The 21,469-nt window shown below is 40.9% G+C and overlaps 1 protein-coding gene across 1 annotated transcript in view; it reads right to left on the minus strand.

Moving 5' to 3' along the window:
• The window catches only part of csmd2 (CUB and Sushi multiple domains 2), a 602,495-nt gene that overhangs the window by 138,072 nt on the left and 442,954 nt on the right, over nt 1-21,469 (minus strand). Inside the window, exons 37-41 of the mRNA XM_072548527.1 lie at nt 20,621-20,809; nt 17,652-17,829; nt 15,836-15,981; nt 6,721-6,801; nt 4,778-4,891 (exon numbers count right to left, since the gene is read on the minus strand). Coding sequence (XP_072404628.1) covers nt 4,778-4,891; nt 6,721-6,801; nt 15,836-15,981; nt 17,652-17,829; nt 20,621-20,809 — 708 coding nt within the window. The remainder of the gene's footprint in view (nt 1-4,777; nt 4,892-6,720; nt 6,802-15,835; nt 15,982-17,651; nt 17,830-20,620; nt 20,810-21,469) is intronic.

The raw sequence follows: 21,469 nt of genomic DNA on the forward strand, positions 1-21,469 counted from the left end.
TTCGTGATGGGGGATGGAAGTGTATAGGGACTGGAAGTCCATCGTGAAGATAAGGCGTTGGGGAAGCGAAAATCATGGAGGAGGTGGAGGGCGTGGGTGGTGTCCCGCACGTAGGTAGGGAGTTCTTGGACTAAGGGGGACAGGACAGTGTCAAAGTATGCAGAGGTATGCAGTACCTTACTTGAGTGCCTTTTGCACAGAGAAATTGAGGAGCAATAGGTTAGCCAGCAAGCCAGGGACTAGCAGCAACCTCCAGTAGTTTCCGAGAATCCTTCACATGAAGTTGCAGCTGAGGGACCCCACAACTGGGAGGGTGCGGTGGAGCTTAAAAATGTGTTGCTGGAAAAGCGCAGCACATCAGGCAGCATCAAAGGAACAGGAGAATTGACGTTTCGGGCATAAGCCCTTCTCCAGTTCCTTTGATGCTGCCTGACCTGCTGCGCTTTTCCAGCAACATATTTTTAAGCTCTGATCTCCAGGATCTGCAGTCCTCACTTTTTCCCAGGTGGGGAGGAGGCACAAAATCCATCAGATGCCATTTCCTCCAGATGAGTAAGTCACAATGTTGCCACAGGCAGAGGATGTCCTGGAACATTGTCACAGAAATGGGCGGCACAGTGGTTCAGTGGTTAGCACTGCTGCCTCACAGTGCCAGAGACCCGGGTTCAATTCCCACCTTGGCAACTGTCTGTGTGGAGTTTGCACATTCTCCGTGTCTGCGTGGGTTTCCTCTGGGTGCTCCGCTTTCCTCCTACAGTCCAAAGATGTGCAGGTTAGGTGAATTGGCCATGCTAAATTGCTGTAGTGTTAGGTGAAGGTAAATGTAGGGAATGGGTGTGGGTGGGTTGCTCTTCGGAGAGTCGGTGTAGACTTGTTGGGCCGAAGGACCTGTTTCCACGCTGTAAGTAATCTAATCTAATCAAATATGGCAACTGTTGAAGCTGGACCTAAACCTGAAGGTGTTGGTTTCCATTCCTAACCGTGTAGTGTCAAGATGACAGCTGCGCTGAAGTCTTATGCATCTGGTTAGTTCTAAGACATATTGGGGTCTTAAAATATTATGGAAGCTAACATGATGCTTATATCCTTGAGGACTCTCAAGTTTCTGCTTTATTTCAAGTGCCATACGCCTTACATGAATGGTTACTGAAAGATAAACGCTACCCTCTTTACCATGGTTGATCAGTTTGTTGCATAACCACTTGACTGAGCCTGAGTGTCGATAACAATGAAGCTGATTTTTCCACCAGGGTCATTGGGGCCAGATAATAAGTTAGTTAAATGTAAGGTTCTAATTCTTGGATCAGTCTGAGAATGTGTCTTGCAGCCCAGACCAGACAGTGTGGGTTGAATTATCCCACCTTGCTTACCTCTATTTTAATCCATATAGTCAACAAATACATGTCTTAAATTATAGTCAGACATCCACTCTTTTTCAATCAAGTACTTTTATCCTTCATTACATCAATGTAAATTACCCCATTTCCAATTGCATTCTGTCTTGCCATACTGAACTGTTATTTTTAGCAGTGAGCAAAGGAGCTTCTTGAAATTCAGCCTTTAAGGAACCAAACCGGGATGGCTCTGATTAATTTTATTCTGAATTCTTACTGCCAATGGGTCTCAATTGTGTTTCATAAGTTAATGTACTGTACACTATCCCTATATCCTCTAGGAAGCAACATTAAAAGTAGCTCCTTATTTGTTATTGATTGTATTTTTCAATAATTTTGGTGAAGCTAAAAAAAATTGCTAATAAATATATTTACAAAAAAAAAGTTGCTGTCCGTCTCTTCATTTTTAAATGGATATCTGGCTGCATTTATGCTCCTTTTATTTCCATCCAGGTTTGTGCATCTTATTTCCTTCTTTTGACTGCCTTAATGAAGAGAATGGAGAGAAATAAAGAGACCTTGTCAAATCTCCCTTGACAGAGGTTTCTCATTTCTGTTCAGCTTAAGATATTTTTCCTCAATGCATTTCTACTTTCCTGGCAATAGGTGACGATGTTGTGCAGTGAAACATTGATTTCTCTTCAACGCATCACCAGGCACACCACAATCCCTGTGGACTGTTGGCTTTGGTTGTGTCAAAGGGGAGGGACACTTTTGGTTCTTTTGTTCATCCCTACGCATGTACCTGTGACTTTAAAGTAAGAAAGTAGCTCTTCACAATGGTGTTTTGAAATATTTTGGAGCGATAACTTGCATAAAAGCAGTAGGCTCAAAGTGGTTTTACAGTTTGAATAACTAAACAAAAAATCAATTTGCAGGTGAATAAAGCTCAGTGTGATGTTAAACAAGATGAAACACCCTTTCAAAGTTGTCTTTTTCATACATACGAAATCTAAATCACAAATAATCTACAATCATATTCACGCATGAATAATCCCAATATGTAACCAACTTGAATATTTAGAAACAGAAATGGATGACCAATGCCTACAGGTTACCACATCCAGTCCCTGTAAACCTCCATCCCCCATCATCCAGTCCCTGTACACCTCCATCCCCCATCACGAAGGACTCAAAGCCCTCCGCTTCTTCTTTTCCCGCCGTACCAACCAGTACCCTTCCACTGACACCCTCCTTCGACTGACTGAACTGGTCCTCACCCTGAACAACTTCTCTTTCCAATCCTCCCACTTCCTCCTAACCAAAGGAGTAGTCATGGGTACCCGCATGGGTCCCAGCTATGCCTGCCTCTTCGTAGGATATGTGGAACAGTCCATCTTCTGCAGTTACATCGATGACTGCATCGGCGCTACCTCGTGCTCCCACGAGGAGGTTGAACAGTTCATCAACTTTACCAACACCTTCCACCCCGACCTCAAATTCACCTGGACCGTCTCAGATTCCTCCCTCCCCTTCCTAGACCTTTACATTTCTAACTCGGCCGACCGAATCAACACGGACACTTACTCTTAACCGACCGACTCCCACAGCTACCTAGACTACATCTCCTCCCATCCTGCCCCCTGTAAAAACGCCATCCCATATTTCCAATTCCTTCGTCTCTGCCGTATCTGCTCCCAGGAGGACCAGTTCCAATACTGTACAACCCAGATGGCCTCCTTCTTCAAAGACCGCAATTTCCCCCAGACGTGATCGACGATGCCCTCCACTGCATCTCCTCCACCCTTGAGCCCCGCCCCTCCAATCGCCACCAGGACAGAACCCCACTGGTCCTCACCTACCACCCCACCAACCTCCATATACATTGTATCATCCGTCGTCATTTCTGCCACCTCCAAACAGACCCCACCACCAGGGATATATTTCCTTCCCCTTCCCTATCAGCGTTCCGAAAAGACCACTCCTTCCGTGATCCCTCGTCAGGTCCACATCCCCCATCAACCCAACCTCCACTCCCGGCACCTTCCCCTGCAACTGCAAGAAATGCAAAACTTGCGCCCACACCTCCCCCTTTACTTCCCTCCAAGGCCCCAAGGAATCCTTCAATATCCACCACAAATTCACCTTCACCTCCACACACATCATTGACTGCATCTGCTGCACCCGATGTGGCCTCCTCTATATTGGGGAGACAGGCCACCTACTTGCGGAACGTTTCAGAGAACACCTCTGGGACACCCGGACCGACTAACCCAACCACCCCGTGGCTCAACACTTCAACTCCCCCTCCCACTCCACCAAGGACATGCAGGTCCTTGGACTCCTCCATCGCCAGACCATAGCAACACGACGGTTGGAGGAAGAGTGCCTTATCTTCCGCCTAGGAACCCTCCAACCACAAGGGATGAACTCGGATTTCTCCAGTTTCCTCATTTCCCCTCCCCCCACCTTGTCTCAGTCAAATCCCTCGAACTCGTTTATGAACCGCCTTCCTAACCTGCAATCTTCTTCCTGACCTCTCTGCCCCCACCCCTACTCCGGCCTATCACCCTCACCTTGACCTCCTTCCACCTATCGCATTTCCAACGCCCCTCCCCCAAGTCCCTCCGCCCTACCTTTTATCTTAGCCTGCTGGACACACTTTCCTCATTCCTGAAGAAGGGCTGATGCCCGAAACATCGATTCTCCTGCTCCTTGGACGCTGTCTGACCTGCTGCACTTTTCCAGCAACACATTTTCAGCTACAGTTTACCACAACAAACTTAAAAAGCCTGAGATACATGCCCCTGTTAGTTCAGTTTGAGACAGACCTGATACATTCCCCGCATAATCATGCTCTGTAACTTTCTGGATACAATTATCCTTAATCCTGCTATATAGCGCTATATACTGGCCAGTAAATGCTGTTATGTGTGAAGATTGGCACTACAATATACATACTTAGTTATTCTTTTCACAATTAGCAATTATATCACTATTCCTGCTATGCATTCACCCAGATACATTTGTTCATGCTGTCAGTAATGGTGCTTTCAGTCTTATTACAGAGTCTATTTTGACCTGTACATGATTTCACACGATTTGACTGGCATTCCAGTTCCTTTCTCATTATAAATTAATGACACACATTTAGATCATTGGATGGAACAGCCTATGGTGAGAGAGCATGTAAAACCACGGGGATGCTGTGCAAGAGCCTCAGGTGTGAGTCACTGAGTTATTCAATTGTGGCTGCTCCCACAGACAAAACAAACAACAAAAATTGATAAATTAAAAGCACAATTTACAAAAAAGAAGGAATGAGAATCAAAGTATCACTTCCTGTGATGAAACATCACAGTTGATGTCTAATTGATCTGCACCTACAATTAGCTCCTGCTGCAGTATTTACTGATATTCAATTATATCTTCTCTGAAGTTACCTTCACATGATGGAGGAGGTCCTTCAAACTGCAGGTGTGTTCCTAAACGACACGTTAATATTTCATTTCCAATCAGAGTAAACCCAGGGAGGCACTGGTACTTGATAATGTCACCTTGATGTATACAAGAGCAGAGTTAAGGACAAGCACATAAACAAAGCAAATACAGTTGAGAATACCTCAGAAATTCTTGTCGATTTTTCTGAATGCTAACGTTTCTCGATTTTTTTCAACAGACCCAAATGTCAGCTGTCTTCAACCTCCCAGACTATCACCCAGGCAATGTTGGGGATGGCATCGTTTGCATATGGTAGGTTGTGGACTCGCAAATCAAATTCCTCTCAGTCTCATTTTTGGGAGTTCTCATCCCAGTATTGCCATTGAGCAAAGCGAGGGGTTAAGTAAAGCAGGGGCTGGTCTGAAGAGATGGGAGTAATTGTGGGGTATCCTGTTACAAACAGAAACATGAGGACCTGTCCTTCAACAAATAGGTAAATCAGAAAGGGGAGGTTGTGGTGGGAGCAACCAGAAAGGGAAGACCGGGCATGGAAGATGGGGCTCAATCAGGGAGGGGAGGCTGTGAGGAGATAGAAAATCAAACATGAGAAATCAAAAGTCACACAACAGAGGTTGGGATGAATCAGATCATAGGGGGCTGAAGGAGGGGAGAGGAGGAGGGGGAGCTGGGGGTACAGCATGTTAATAGGGTCAAGCAGTCTGGACAAAGCTAGCAGTAACTAGACACTGAAGGCTGTAGGCCATAAGACAGAGGAGACCGTGCTGGGAAAATGGACATGGGAAGCCAGGGGCTTGGACAAAAGCAATCAGATCTGTGGCAGCTTTAATAAAGGTGACAGGACCAAGCAACCTGGCAACCAGAAGTTGCAAGCCTCGTATAATCGAGGCATGCAAAGCAGCAGAGGGAACTCAGATCTCGAGGGAAACCAAAGTACTTTTTACAATTTCTGATCCCACCTTTGGAAGTGTACAGACAATGGAATCATTACATTTCAAAGGCAAGGTAGACTGAATCTAAGGCTGGGAATTTCTGTTCTGAGACACGGAAATGAGACATTGAGATTTATTAGGGACCAAACCTAAATCTCACCTGTGGAATCCTGTCTTGAACCCTGAAAACCATTATTAAATTTTCTGTGGCACTTTTGTGCCCCTGCAAAGGGCTGATAGGGACACTACCAAAATTCCTGAGGAAACCTCAACATTTCTCCTCAGAGTAGGTGTCCTCTGATGGGCTTCATCGCCTTGTTCTTCAGGCTTTTATACAGAGATTGAAAGTCTATAGGCCCTTGGTGGGCGGCACGGTGGCACAGTGGTTAGCACTGCTGCCTCACAGTGCCAGAAACCCGGGTTCAATTCCCGCCTCAGGCAACTGACTGTGTGGAGTTTGCACGTTCTCCCCGTGTCTGCGTGGGTTTCCTCCGGGTGCTCCGGTTTCCTCCCACAGTCCAAAGATGTGCAGGTCAGGTGAATTGGCCATGCTGAATTGCCCGTAGTGTTAGGGAAGGGGTAAATGCAGGGGTATGGGTGGGTTGCGCTTCGGCGGGGCGGTGTGAAATTGTTGAGTCGAAGGGCCTGTTTCCACACTGTAAGTAATCTAATCTAATCTTGGGACCACAATCTCCAGAAACAAGCAACTAAATGAAGAAACATTAAGCACTGCAGCCTAAAGTTCTTGTGTGGGATGTGGATATCATTGGCAAGGCAGGCATTGCTTGCTCACCCCTAATTACTATTGAGTGGCTAGTTAGGCTATTTCAGAAGCCATTTAAGAATCAAACACATTGCCATGAATCTGGTATCACACACAGGCCAGACAAGGTAAGGATGGCAGATTTTCTTGCTTAAAGGGAATTGATGAACCAGATGGGTCTTTACTACAATCCCTCCTGATAATTGACATTAAAAATAGATCACAGAATTACCAATTTCAAACTCTTCATCTTCAGTGAATATTTCAGCATTTGGTACAGAGACAGGAGGGCGACATTTCCTCAGCTGATATGCTGCAATGAAAACGACAACATTTGACGTTACAGTTACAATTACCGCATCTCATTCACTCAAAGTTTAAGCTGTTCTTTAGCATAGAAATGGACAAAATATTTTGGAATTACTTCATTTTAGCATTAGTTAAGTGCTTTAGAAAGAAACATGCCCACAATTTTTGAGTACCGTGCGATTTGCTTTACATTAAATTTGCATTTGATTTTTTAAAAGTCCAAATGATTACCATTCAACATGCTCCCTTCTTTTCTCTTCAATATCATACACTTGTCCTTTTACTCAATTTGCCTTTGACATTATCAACTGGATTTTTGCAGCTGCAGTAAGAGAGAAAGTTTCTTGGGACATGATGCCCCCTCAGTCTTTACTGAAATGTCAAATCAATTTATTGCCTACAAAGTGAGAATAAGGTGCAAGGGGAGTCTTGGATAGTTCTAAGTGGACTATGGCAGCATCAATAACCATTTACAAAGACACATCAGTTGTCAGAAAGACAAGGGAGTCAAGTTGGAGGAAAATATCAAGAAAATAAGTTAAGGAATAGTGGGACAAATATAAAGGAAATGCAAAGAGAAGTATGATCTGAAGTCTGAGCAATATACAAGTGTTCTATGAGCTCCTTAAATAGAGCAGCATACAATAGGATTCAAATGAGTGGTCTAGGAAGGCAATATGACTCACTTCAAGTTAGAGTTTCATCATCAAAACCCACTTATTTTCTTACAATCAATTGTTCCACCTAAATAAAACATCAATCATACATAAAACATTGATATGCAGTTCAAAAGTTCAAAGATGTTTTACAGAAGTGCAATATACGAAGAGTGGGCAGGAGGCTGAAGGAGATATTAGAACAGCTCACTGAAGGCTTACTCAAAAGAGCTTCATTTTAAATAGCATCTTAATAGAGGGGAGCGAGGAGGAGAGCTTTTGGGAAGGAACTCACAACCTTCTTCAAAGGAAAATGAAGAATCAGATGCGATATAAAACAGTCAAATGCCTCATCCTTGCCAATTTTGTGTGACTGCTAAAGTTAAATTTGACTCAGATCATGTGAAATGAATGAGGGTTTCTGACTTCTCTTTCAGTGCCTCTGAGATTTAGGCCTTAGCTGGAGGGTTTGTGTTGCAGGCTCATGACATCCTCAAATCTGAGGCAGTCAGTTTCCTATCCAAACAAACCATGGAGTGCAACCTCTTAATCAGTTCCATATTCGGAAAATGAAACAAAGAACTATTTGGAATATCTAGTTGAAGTGATTCAGAGATATGCAAGTGAATCACTACAACAGTAAGATCAAGGTACAATTAACAATGAGGAAACCTATTGTGTGTATGATTATTGTGATGAATAGACTTTATTGCAGTGGAAACTTAGCAAGCGACTAGTTTGAGCAACATGAGGAAAAATGCTAAAGAAAGCCTACCTCTGACTGTCCCTCATCCTGTCAAGAGTGAAGCTGACTTCTCTGGCTTTGATTCCATGTTTGATGAAGTATAAACATTTGGATGACAACTGAACATGATTAAAATGATCTAATTTCTTCCTTTCTGAGTTATAATCACGGTTTTCATACTTGGTCAAGCTGTTTGAAGCACTTCAGGATAATTCTTATATTGCTGAATCGATATTGATGGTTCAAAATCAGTGCAAGTAAACTAGGGTCTCTAGGATGTGTTTGTTATGATATTGCTTTGTAGAGCATGCAGGTTAACATTCTGATTAACATACTGCTTAAAACAGAAATGGTTTGTTACTCACCATCACGGAAGGTGACGAAAGCTAGCACTTATTATAGTCGAAGGGGAGGCATTGGTCAGCAATGTTCAGATATGCTTATATGTAATGTTAAATTTTAATATTTATTGGCTGGAATCAGGAGTTGAATTCTTAGAAAGGCAGATTTTTGAAGCAGTCACAAGTAATTTCAACCTCTATCAGATGACTAACACTGATTGACATCACGGTATATATTCTAACCCCATGGAGGAGGGATGGCAGGTCTACACAACTTATCAAGCTCCCAAGTACCTCACCTTAGTCCCCAACAATGAAAGACATCCCTTCAGTCTGTATCGATAATATGTTGATGAAAGCCACACAGAGCATTTAATGGCTGGAGACGCACCATTTAATTGTTTGGACAAAAATATCTTCATTTTATCGACAATTCAACTAGAAAACCTGGACAACTATCTTGAAAGATGCAATGATGCGTGAATTACTGATGAGAAATCACATGACTGTACTCAGTGCGGTTGTAAGTGAACTTTTCAGAAAAACAGAATTAGCAGTGAAGTTAAGAGACTTTCACTGTCCATCATGCTTGGACCCCATCTAATACTTTGACGTCTCCATTTGGCACGGGTTCTCAATGGGCATGGTGAATTGTCACATTCATGTCAGACAGAGGGAAATTGGCACCACGCTTTATGAACAGGGGCTTGGAGATCGTGGTGAACAGGGGCTGCGAGAGGTCACTGCCAATGAAAAACACCCAGAGGTGCAGGTGTCCGGTGCCCAAACTGGAGGCCCAGACGAGCAAGCAGTGAGCTAGGCTGAATTCGTTAGGTTATTGCTCTGACTTTCATGTCAGGAGGTTATCATCACTCACTCCTACAATTTTAAAATTAATCTTAAACAAGTTTGATTGTGGTGGTGCACTGTAACAAGAACAAAAATTAAACAGTCGATGGAAACTTATCAAAATTAATTCAAAACATCATTAGTAGAGGAGTTGTCTTGTTTCTATATGGCAGGTGGGAGAATGGGAAACTGCAGATCAATAAGACGAGATTGCATAACAATAAGGATGCTAATACATGCTAATTTACACAAACAGTCCCCTTGCTGCTCATTAGTGAAAATCTCATCTTGCTGTTCAATACTTAGTTGGAATTTGGGACTTCCTATTCCTTATTTTTCCTGAAGAGGAGAAATATACAACAATCCTCCAACCCTCTCAAGCCCCATCACACACCTCCTTAGCTTCAATACACCAGGAAACACCCATTATCCAATCTCCACAGTTCGTCTTCTTCGACACCAACTTAGTGTCTCCTATCGTACACCCTTTCCCCCTCACCTACAATGAGAAAGTGAGGACTGCAGATGTTGGAGATCAGAGCTGAAAATGTGTTGCTGGAAAAGCGGAGCAGGTCAGGCAGCATCCAAGGAGCAGGAGAATTGACAAGGGCTCATGCCCGAAACATCAATTCTCCTGCTCCTTGGATGCTGCCTGACCTGCTGCGCTTTTCCAGCAACACATTTTCAGCCCCTCACCTACTATGCCAACTTGAGTACCACAAGTACATGCACATAGGAGAAAAAAATAGTTCTTTTCCTTAAATTTCTATATTGCAGAACACACTCTACTGAGAAAAAAAACACTTTCGTTCATAAATGGACATTTTGACACTTCACCAGATCAAGATCTGTTGATACTTCTTGATAGATCTTGACAAATTTCACTATTCTATTTACACACCTTATAGTCAAAATCCTCGCCATAGTTAACAGCTTTGACGGGCACCTGAACCGTTCCTCCCCACCTCCCTCTCGGATCTCTGACGTCTCCATCCAAAGGATACCTGTCCTCCAACTCCCAAAGGACCCCTGACACCCTGACACCCTATCCCCAAAGAGTCTTGTGACTTTATGTCTGCAGGAACAACTCAGCTGTCTAAAAGGGGATCCTGGCTATCCAACTGAAATGTATTGAGAACAGATTTGCTCTTAGCTGGTCCAAACTTCACATGCCAGGTTTTTGACATGAGAAATTCCAAAATCTGATTCTCGTGGAGGCAGCTGATCTTGTAAAATTACCAATTGCCTCCAGGACCTGCAAACTACAGTGCATGCCACAAAGGTGAGAAATGCCAAGATTAGGGGACTTGGGATTCCTGATGTCTTCCTACATTTTCTGCCTGTCTGCCATGACAAAAATCAGAATTTTGATAAGATTACAAAATGTAAATTTCGCAGAATGTTTGGTACCTTTGTGTTTAAGAATTGGTAACATAACCATGTCTGAATAGGATCTTACCAACATTTTGCCAAAGCTATTCTCATTGCTTTTACCGATATTTAATTCTCAGAAGATCAATAAACCATGCCAAGGAAGACATGGAAAAAAACCCAAAAGCATCACAAATAATAATAACTTTTAAATTATTTTACATGAAGCAACAGCACTATTAGCATTTCAAATGTGCATATCTTTGCTCTAACATAAAATGGAGCAACAGCAGAAATGCCAGTAGCTGGTTATTATATGTGTGAACACTGGCAAAGATTCATTGTATCATCTGAAGTACTTATTTATTTTGAAGCTTTGCTATAATTTCATTTGCATTCTGAAAGAATGACCATTTCCAAGAATAATCCTTTAGTCTTGGGACTCAAATGCAGCAAAAAAAAAAGTGATGTTTGATCAGCCACAGAAGTAGTTAAAATTATCATTAAACTTACTTTTAAAATTTTCCCAATTCTACATTTCAAGCAAATCTTGGAAAGCACCCCTTGCTGCACCAGTGTGATCTTTACACTTTCTGCACCAGCCATCCTCATGCCCTGTCTGAATGAGGCAGCCAATTTATTGCCAGTTAGTAGCTAATTACCAGCAGTTTGAGCTCAAGATTCATACCCTCCAGGAACTAAGTTGACTCTGCCTGAATTCATTTTGTTTGGGTGTGTTACACACATCAGAAAGAGGGGGCTATTAACCTGTCAGACAGACTCCATTTCATATTTAAGTCCCAAAGATGAAAGAATTATATTCAAACCCAGCGCAGCACTCAGTCATTTCCAATGTACCATCATCATATTAAGTAACTGCAGCAAAAAACCAATCAAATGGATGTGTTAGTCTATCAGCTTTATGTATTCTGTTTTAACTGATGAATTATTTCAATTTTACTATCTTTTATTCCAAATTATCATTTCAGCTTGAACAAAATTCACTGAGTCAGGTGATTAAACCAACAGCAGGCAAAATGAATGCCATCAGCAATGTATAATGGTGAGGCCTAAACAACACAGTTGTAGGTGTTGAAAGATGAAGACAAATGAAGCTCATTACTATGGGTGAGCTATGACCCCACTTTTTAGTTGGGAGAATAATAGCAGCCATCTCATCCTAACTAAGCTCTTGTCTACCATCTATAATGAGTTGTATGCTTGTCATTAAGTGGCTAATTTCCATGCTGCATAGGTGAGCTCAGAGATGGCACGCAGTTTGGAAACTGAATTCATTATGGGAGCACGATGTGGAGTGTATTACAGTCACATTATTACTCTCAATGTTCAAAGCAGCTTTTAAGGTTCTCGCTTTTCTCCCAGTGGAGATGCTGAATTAAATTAACAGTCATACTTCAAATGCTGTACTGCTTAGGCAAAGCTACTCTTTTTAGGTATTTGACATATCCAACACAATTATATTTTAACAGAGCCCAGGGAAATTACAGGACAGCGTCAGTGAGAAAACAGTTTGTTACTGAGGCTCATCCTTGCAGTCTTCAGACCCAGAAAGTAAAAATTGATGGAAGATTGCTGTTTCAACTTCACACAAAAGATGAATGAAAGGTATATTTTATTTAAAGAAAATTTACAGATAAAAGTGTAATTCATTAGTTTGATGAATTAATAAGGGAGAGAAGAACAGAGTTGATTCTCATCAATATGGTCATTTCACTTTCTTATTTTACTGACTCGATTAATCTGCTCAGTGATACAAAAATGTAGGCAGTTGAGAGAATGGAAGTTTCTAGCTAGGCCCTGGAACCAGGTGACAAGTCCAAAAAGATGGCAACACTTTAGGGTTAAAATGGCAGTACCAAGGGAATTTTATATTCATGCTCAACTAATGCAATTCATTCAAACTGACAGATCATGATGCTCAGATTGTGAGTTTAACAATGAGATAATCATGTTAAAATATCCTTGATCTTGTTGAGGGAAATGACATGCCAAATGGACAGTAAAGGGCCAAACACTTATTGCATACAGACCTCAACACAGTATTTGACAAAGTGTAATATATGTAGTTCCCAGTCTGTGCATCTGTGCCACACTGGCGAGCCTGACAGACAATCCTAAACTGGTTCCTCATTTCTGATGAGGGCCTTTTGCCCGAAACATTGATTTTCCTGCTCCTCAGATGCTGCCTGACCGGCTGTGCTTTTTCCAGCACCACACTCTTGACTCTAATCTCCAGCATCTGCAGTACTCACTTTCCCCTAATCCTACATTGGTTGTCAGCATAATTCTTTGGACACACAGTACAAAGTGCCCAGTTGTGGAATTACAGCTAATATTGGCCACTGTGTTGAGAATTTTGCAAACACAAGCTGCTTGAACATGGTTTGACCTCTCAGCTCTCTGAACATGGTCAGTAGCATGCTTATTGTGAACGGCCAAAGTGATATGCTATTTGATACAGTTAGATACCAGTCTCTGGGCTGTGCAACATATCTAGCAGCACACTGGCATTGAAATTCATGTAGTACATGAACAAATTTGCGTGTTTAACAGAACATGTGTTTGGCTTGCTGACAGCATGCTGTTAAGTGACCAATACCACCTGTGTTGCTACTGTAGGATAGCAGCTTGAAACAGTGAACTTGCATCACAAACCTTGCAAAAAAGTGAACTTCACCTTGTGCTTGATCATTTCAGATTCTTTCCCATTCTAGAGTAATCTAAGGAAGCTTTTCAGACCAAAACTGACAGCATTAGACCCATTTATGAGTTTGAGCTATATTCAGTAAATGATCTCTTCAGGGTAGCCAATTTCGCAGGACTTTTTAAATGCACACTTTTTTTAGCATTCAGCCTGCAAGTGAAGAAATGCCTCCAATCCTATTTACCATCATAGGAATCTCAACACAGATACTTTGCAAAGTGGACTTGCATGGGTCGTATTAGAGAACCACTGGCTGATGTTTTGACAAGGAAATCAAGGAAAAGGGGCTCAACTGATTGCTCCATTTTAAAGATAGATTTGAGTGCAGGGTGGAGTCCATAAAGACATGCAAGGACATTTTTACATGCAGCACTGAAATCAAATTTGGCAAACACTTACATATATGCAATGTGTAAGAAAATATGCAAATCAAAAAAAAAGTTCTGCTTATCATCAAAATGCAATATATGAACATTAGTGCTGGTGGGATGCTATGAGTATCAGTTTTATGAAACAAAGACTTGCAGTCTATGTCAAACAGTATATCCTGCCAGCTGGTTGCAGCAAGCACGGACTGACCATATCCACCCATATGCTCACCCATATGTGCAAATGTTCACAGGATTCAAAAGTGTCCAGGATGTGATTTCATGACTGGCTAACATGTGCGAAATAGTCTGAGTGTGAAAGAATTATGCGGGCAACAAATTTAATGTCGTCAGTCAGGTTCATGGTGTGATATTCTTGCACAGATTCTTGGGTTTAAAGCAATTTGGCATGTCCTAAGAGGAGCGAGATACGCCTGTTGCACTTACCTTTTTCTCACTTTTTCAAACAAAGTAGGCATCATTGAGAATTCCAAATCAAATGAGTTTGGAAGGGTTAAATGCAGTTTCCAGTAGTAATGTGCAAAACTGGTCATAGTTCTATGCTAACCTGGCAGCTTGGGTAACGTACAAGTGGAGTGATAAATGGAATGTCATGTTGATTCAATGGATACTCACTAAGGTTTGAGAGCAATGGGAATTAGGGCCATACTCTTGTCACTCACCCAATCAGAATGGAATTCAGATGGCAAGTTAAATAAAACTATTGAGTTAATACACTTTTCTCATCCAAAAGATTTGCATTTCTCAAAGATAACATGATTAGAAAAAGTGATGGATAATGTCTTGCTGAGGCTTACTACTGATTGAAGAGCTAATATCTCTCAGCTGGTATCATGCTTTTTACAAATTACCCAGCTTTACAGAATATTCACAGTTAAAGTTTTATTGATCCTCCGAAAAGAAAGAGTGCTTTATCTATACCAATTTTTTTTAATTGCTAAAAGGAGAATTAAATTATTTTAGCACTCAAATGTCCAATTTTACCCATGAATGCAAGAAATGTCAGCAAATGTGCAGTAAAGCCCAGAGTTCATAATGCAGGCATATAATGTAATATAAGAAAAATCAAAGACATGCAATGCAAACATTGCTACCCGGAGCTGTATCTTAGTGGAACTGTACAATCAAAATGCTCTCTCATACTATTATTGATGGAATGTGGCAGTGATACCAGCTTTATAGATGCAAACAAAAAGACATCAAAAACATTTCTCTGAATGATTGGACAACATCTCAAACTAAAACCATTTGCTCAAACATCATTTTGAAGTTGAAATCTTCTACACCGTATTTTTAAAGAGGGAATGGCACCTTCAACAGTTTAAGAATCATCATTATCAAAGGAGAGTTATTTTGTCCAGCAGTGCTCCTTCACCACTTAAATGTTGAATAGTAGGGTTTTGTTACCCTTATTATAAACTGCAATTTTCACATGCAGTCCTATCAGTCCTATCAGGGGCCATGTCGGAACAAAGATAAAAAGTGAAAAACCTTTGCGAGTGTTATAGGAATGAGCAAAGTGTAGGTACAGCTGAATACTTGGAAGCACAAGTCTCTAATCATTGCATTACAACATAGCATGGATCTGTAGTACTGAGAGCAAAATCATTAAATCATAGAATTCCTACAATGTGAAGCAGGCCATTCCACCCATCGAGTCTGCACTGACCCTCCAAAGTGCATTCCACCTGAACCCATCCTACTACCTTATTCCTGTAACCCTATATTTCTGATGGCTAATCCACCTCACCTGCACATGTTCAGACTGTAGGAGGAAACTGCAGCATCTGGAGGAAACCCACACATACACAGGGAGAATGTGCAAAATCCACACAGACAGTTACCCAAGGCTAGAACTGAACCCAGGTCCCTGGTGCTGTGAGACAGCAGTGCTAACCACTGAGCCACTGTGCTGCCCTTAACAGGGTAAAAAAAAGGAAAAAAATACATATACCCACTCACCATAAAAGTTTAAAACAAAGAGACCTCCATTTGCCATATCACTGCGGAACTTGCAAAGAATCTGGTTTGAAGAACTGTATGTGGATTCTTTAGTTGAGCTTCCACTGAACACGCCCAGCTGAGGTGCACTTTGCTGAGCTCCATCCCTGAAAGTAGATAGTGAAACTTTAGATGAATTATGAGAAATAGGGGGCACAGAAATAAATAAAAAATAAAGGAGGCTGGCATTTCTTCTATGAAGTGTTATCAAGTCATAGCAGTACAAGATGAATTTTTGTGTTTTAATTCAGTTCCAACTGTCTGATGAGGAGGGAATTCGTTCACATGATTTTTCTCAGGTATAGGATTTGGGCCTAAATTCACCCATTGCTTTTGATAAATTGAGCCTATTGTTCCAATTTCTTCTAATATGCCTCAATTCTTCTCCTTTAGAATTGAAGGTATTTATAAACCAAACTAAGTTGTCTGCCTATTTCACTATTCAGCTGTCATCTGACTTACAACAACAATAGTTTGTACATACATAGCACCTTTAATACTGCAAAAATGAATTAACTTAACAGTGGCATTGTCAAAGAAAATTTGACAGCCAGTCTTTTCTCTAACACTTCTGTGTCTTCAGGGAGGTGATTTAGAAACAGAGAGGTTTTAAAGAGAAACTTCTGAAGCTTGGGCCTTGGCAATTGAAGGCAATTTTGAAACAGAAAGAAAAATTAGAAGATTTACCTCATCCTGCTCCAATGCATATTTTGTGTCTTCCTGAAGGTCATTATGACTTTCAATATTGAGTAAAGGACTTGGGCATTGATGTGATCCTGATACAGTTAACCAAAAAAAGATGCAAGTGAAACAGCTCCTAGATCAGTGCACTGGATTTTATGATATTTATGCTTCATAACAATGTCTGCTCTTTTCCTCCCTCCCAATGAACATTTCCAATGGTTAAATGAGGTGAGAAAACTCTTCTGAAATCTATGAAGTTGTCTTTTGTTCAAAGCATAATGAATAAATGATGCCCTTGCTCCAAGTTCACACAGGTGGACACCTTCCATTGAAGTCAAGTGGCTGATACAAAATTCAAGGACCTGATTAGCACACACTCACTTGATCTTCAAGTTAAATCTACCCTACACCAACCTTCGGCTTTGTAGCCTTGTGCCAGTGCGAGAAACAGACAGCTTTCAAAGAAAGCTGAGCAGGACAAGCAACATCAGTTAGGACAGGAAGGTTGAGTGCATGTTTCAAGTTGATTGCCTTTCATCTGAGCCAGGAATGTAACAAACAAAACAGTTGTTAAAGAGGAGCAGGGCCAGGGACAAAGAGGAAAAATGGAGGGACAATGGTGATTAAATTACAGAAAAGAATGAACTATCATGTAAGCCTAACAAACTCTCATAAAAATAAGTTTTAAATCAGTGAGTCAGAGGTTGTATAAATAGATCTTATAGATTGACAGTGGTGTGGGGAGGGCGCTATAAAATTGAGAAAAGTGGAATGAATTTCAAGTAGATGGATGTACTTGGAATAGGATGAGGTTTGGGCTGGTGCTTTGAGCACCGAATTCTCTATTGGTCCATAGTCAGTGAGATTACCTGCAATTTTGGCATCATCTACTTCTTTGATTTCCAAAATATTCGTGGTCAGTGGAGCATTATCTGCCTCAAATCATTTTCGTTTTTGTTTCCAGCAAAGTAATGTCAACATTCAATTGCTGTGTTGCTGGGTGGCCATCCTAACCAGTGAGGATTTTCAGTGTACTGGGCAGCAAAGGATCAGTGTGGATGGTGAAATGTGCAAATAGAACAGAAATTCATACCATATAGTAATGAAGTCATTGCCAGGTTCAGTTTGCAGCACAGTTAAGTTGACGTAAATCCCATAGCCCACAGGCACTGTCACAAGCCATGTGCAATCCTGAGAGTTTGGATATTCATTTGGATAGCCAGGAGAGTAGATTGTGCCATTGTAAGTGGTGATGTTGCCTCCACAGGGAACTGAAATTAGGAAGACAACTCTCTTTAGGATGACAACATGAGCATCAAACCTGGTTAGCATAAATAACTGTTTTAAATAACTGTTTTAATTGTTTTAGAAAGCAAACGCAGGGATTTTTAAATGCATTAGTGATAGCCACTTTGAATTTTTTGCACGCAGCACTAACTTATCACAATGTTAAGGTGGCAATATGAGAATCAATTAATCATTACATGTCGTACAAATTGATCTACAGCAATGAGTAACTTAGCATTCTAAGTCTCTAAAATAAAAGAAATAATGCATTAATATGGGAGACAATAAATAATTTCTGATGAAAGAATGTTTTTTTCCATTTTATTCCATCATCTCAATTTGTAAAGTATACTTTATAAATTCACAGCATTAAAATTAATGATATTTAAAAATGGCTCACTCACAGAAATTTAGACTGTGTCTTTGTAGTTTTTGTGTTTTTTTAAATCATGGACCAAAATGAGAAAGAAATTATGAAAGGACTTTTGAAAGTTATGAAAAGCAAGTAATCTAGCACTCATGGCAAGTATCGTGTAAATAGCTGTTTGAACAAGCATTAATTAAGTAGTTGCAGATGGATTCAAGCTGAGGGGTTCTGTATACACACAGATGCTGCTGGGTGGCAACGAGAAGTTGATTGGTCCATGAACAATTGGCCGCTTTTTGATGACAAACGTCTTTTGTCTGCCAACAATTATGTCATTGGTTCTCAATTAACTGAAAAACTTAGAACTGAGAAAAAATAGTGAGAGAAATGCTTTTATCTCCACCAGCACAGGGACTGTCTCTCCATTCTCCATAATAAAAAGAATTGAAGAAAACCAAATCATCTTTCCTTCAACAGTTGTTGCAAGATGTAACTTTTAACTGATAATTCAGAGATATTTAATTCATGAAACATGTGCCTGTATTGCTTGCAAACCAGTGGAGGCACCATGAGAAAACGTTGACCGAAAAGCAACATTCCGACTGGTATAAGAGTCATGATGGTTACCTTAGTAACTCATGAATAGGAATCAATGGAATGCCTTTCAACTTTACTTCAGTGAGGAAGGATATGGCAGGTTACAGCGGGATATAGAGAAGCTGCAGAGCTGGGCAGAAAGGTGGCAAATGGAGTTCAATGTAGCTAAGTGTGAAGTGATTCACTTTGGTAAGAGTAATAAAAAGATGGATTACTGGGCTAATGGTAGACTACTTGGTAGTGTGGAAGAGCAGAGGGATCTTGGTGTCCATGTACACAGATCTCTGAAAGTTGCCACCCAGGTAAATAGTGCAGTGAAGAAGGCATATGGCGTACTGGCTTTTATTGGTAGAGGAATTGAGTTCCGGAGTCCTGAGGTCATGCTGCAGTTGTATAAGACTCTGGTGCGGCCGCTTCTGGAATATTGTGTGCAGTTTTGGTCGCCATACTATAGGAAGGATGTGGAGGCACTGGAACGGGTGCAGAGGAAGTTTACCAGGATGTTGCCTGGTATGGTAGGAAGATCCTATGAGGAAAGGCTGAGGCACTTGGGGTTGTTTTCTTTGGAGAAAAGAAGGTTTAGGGGTGATTTGATAGAGGTGTACAAGATGATTAGGGGGTTAGATAGGGTTGACAGTGAGAACCTTTTTCCACGTATGGAGTCAGCTATTACAAGGGGGCATAGCTTTAAATTAAGGGGGGGTAGATATAGGACTGATGTTAGGGGTAGGTTCTTCACTCAGCGAGTCGTAAGTTCATGGAATGCCCTGCCAGTAGCAGTAGTGGACTCTCCCTCTTTATGGGTATTTAAGCGGGCATTGGATAGGTATATGGAGGATAGTGGGTTAGTGTCGGTTAGGTGGGCTTTGATCGGCGCAACATCGAGGGCCGAAGGGCCTGTACTGCGCTGTATTGTTCTATGTTCTATGTTCTATGTTCACTCATTGTGTGTCTGTGTGAGTGTGAGTAAGTGTCCGTGCGTGCGCCATGTGTGTATGTGTCTAAGGGGATGAATGTTTTAATTTGTAGAGTCACACGCTGATGGTTCATAATTGTTTACCTGTAGCCAAAGGATGATTACTTGTAAAAAATAGCAATTCATGTTCATTACAGCATTCTCACCCATGCTTTCTATCAATCTGTGTCTGACAATGAGATGAGTTGGGGAATTTTATATATTTATTTTAAAGTTATTAACTTTTATGACAACTCCCGGAACAGTAGGACTTCCAACATGCTACTCCGATGAGTTATATCGATGTTGAATATGGGGAAAAGGTGGTAGGTTGACATTAAATCATACTGCTCATTTGGAGAGCCAACGTAAACATATTGGGCTGAACTGCCTCCTTCTACATGACTTTGTGAATAACCTTGCATATAGTATGTACACTATAGTGTTCCCAATCTTTCATAAAAAAAGTACATACATTCTATTCCATGAAAGGAAAGTTATTAATTATCCAAAATACCTGATACTGATACTAACACAGAGTATGCCAGGTGATGTTACACAGCCTTCATCATGGCTTTAATGTTAGAATGACTACACCAAGTTCACCAGCTTAAGACAAAAATAGTAACAATTGAGGAAAAATGCATTATTATGCAATATTAAGAACAAAGATCTGACTGTAAAATATTCTAACATATGCTCAGATATCTTGAAAAATAAATTGAGTGAACTCCATGGCTCTCTGCATCAAATGTAAAATAACAGCTATTAGTTATTCTATATCCAGCTGCTAACAAATGGCATAAGAAGCAATTTATAAAACATCATTGATATCAATAAAAGGGGAGAATCATACCTTCACATCTTGGTATAGGGTGATCCCAGTTTCTGTCAATTCCATGCTGACAGATCAGAACAGAGTGGCCGATAAGTTCATAGCCTGGCAAACACTCAAATGAAATGGATTGTCCAACATTGTAACCAGATTCTGTGACAATGCCATTGGCAAACGGTCGAGGATCAGGACATTCGTGCAACTCATAAGCTGAAAGGAAATTGGTGAAAGTTCTAGTATACTTCCATCAGCTTCTATTATTTAAATATATTTTTCATAAGGTCTAATGGTTGAGCATAATGGAGAAAAATTACTGAAATGAATTGAAGATAACAATTAGGCAGTTTCAATTTTCAAAAGAATATACAAAGATTAGTTTAAATGCAACAATACAAATTGTAAATCACAAAAGACTGGAGATTATTCATTGGTTACAAATATTGATGTACGTCTTTCATTACATGTTTTAAATTAGACATAGACTGCAGCGGTTCAAGAAGACAGCTCACCACTATTTTCTCAAGGGAAACTAGGAATGGGCAATAAATGCTGGCCAGCCAGTGACACCCACATTCCATGAGTGAATAAAACAAAAAAACACTTGATTACACTTCATGGTCCAACACTAGGCAGAAACCTGTGCCCTTTCTAATGGTAAGAGGCATTTATTAAATAAGCTTGCGAGATGGATATCTCACCACTTCCCTGCCTCCCATTCAATAAAGTTTGTGATGGGAATACCATGGATGGTTTTCCTGCTCCACTGCCAATTGAAGCCCTTAAGTAGATATAGGGGGAAGGAAATACAGGTCATTTTGCGATAACTTCAGTCCTGAAGATGGGTTATGCCCGAAATGTCAATCTCTTGCT

Source organism: Chiloscyllium punctatum, chromosome 27, assembly GCF_047496795.1.
Source record: "Chiloscyllium punctatum isolate Juve2018m chromosome 27, sChiPun1.3, whole genome shotgun sequence".
In the NCBI taxonomy this organism is placed as follows: Eukaryota; Metazoa; Chordata; class Chondrichthyes; order Orectolobiformes; family Hemiscylliidae; genus Chiloscyllium; species Chiloscyllium punctatum.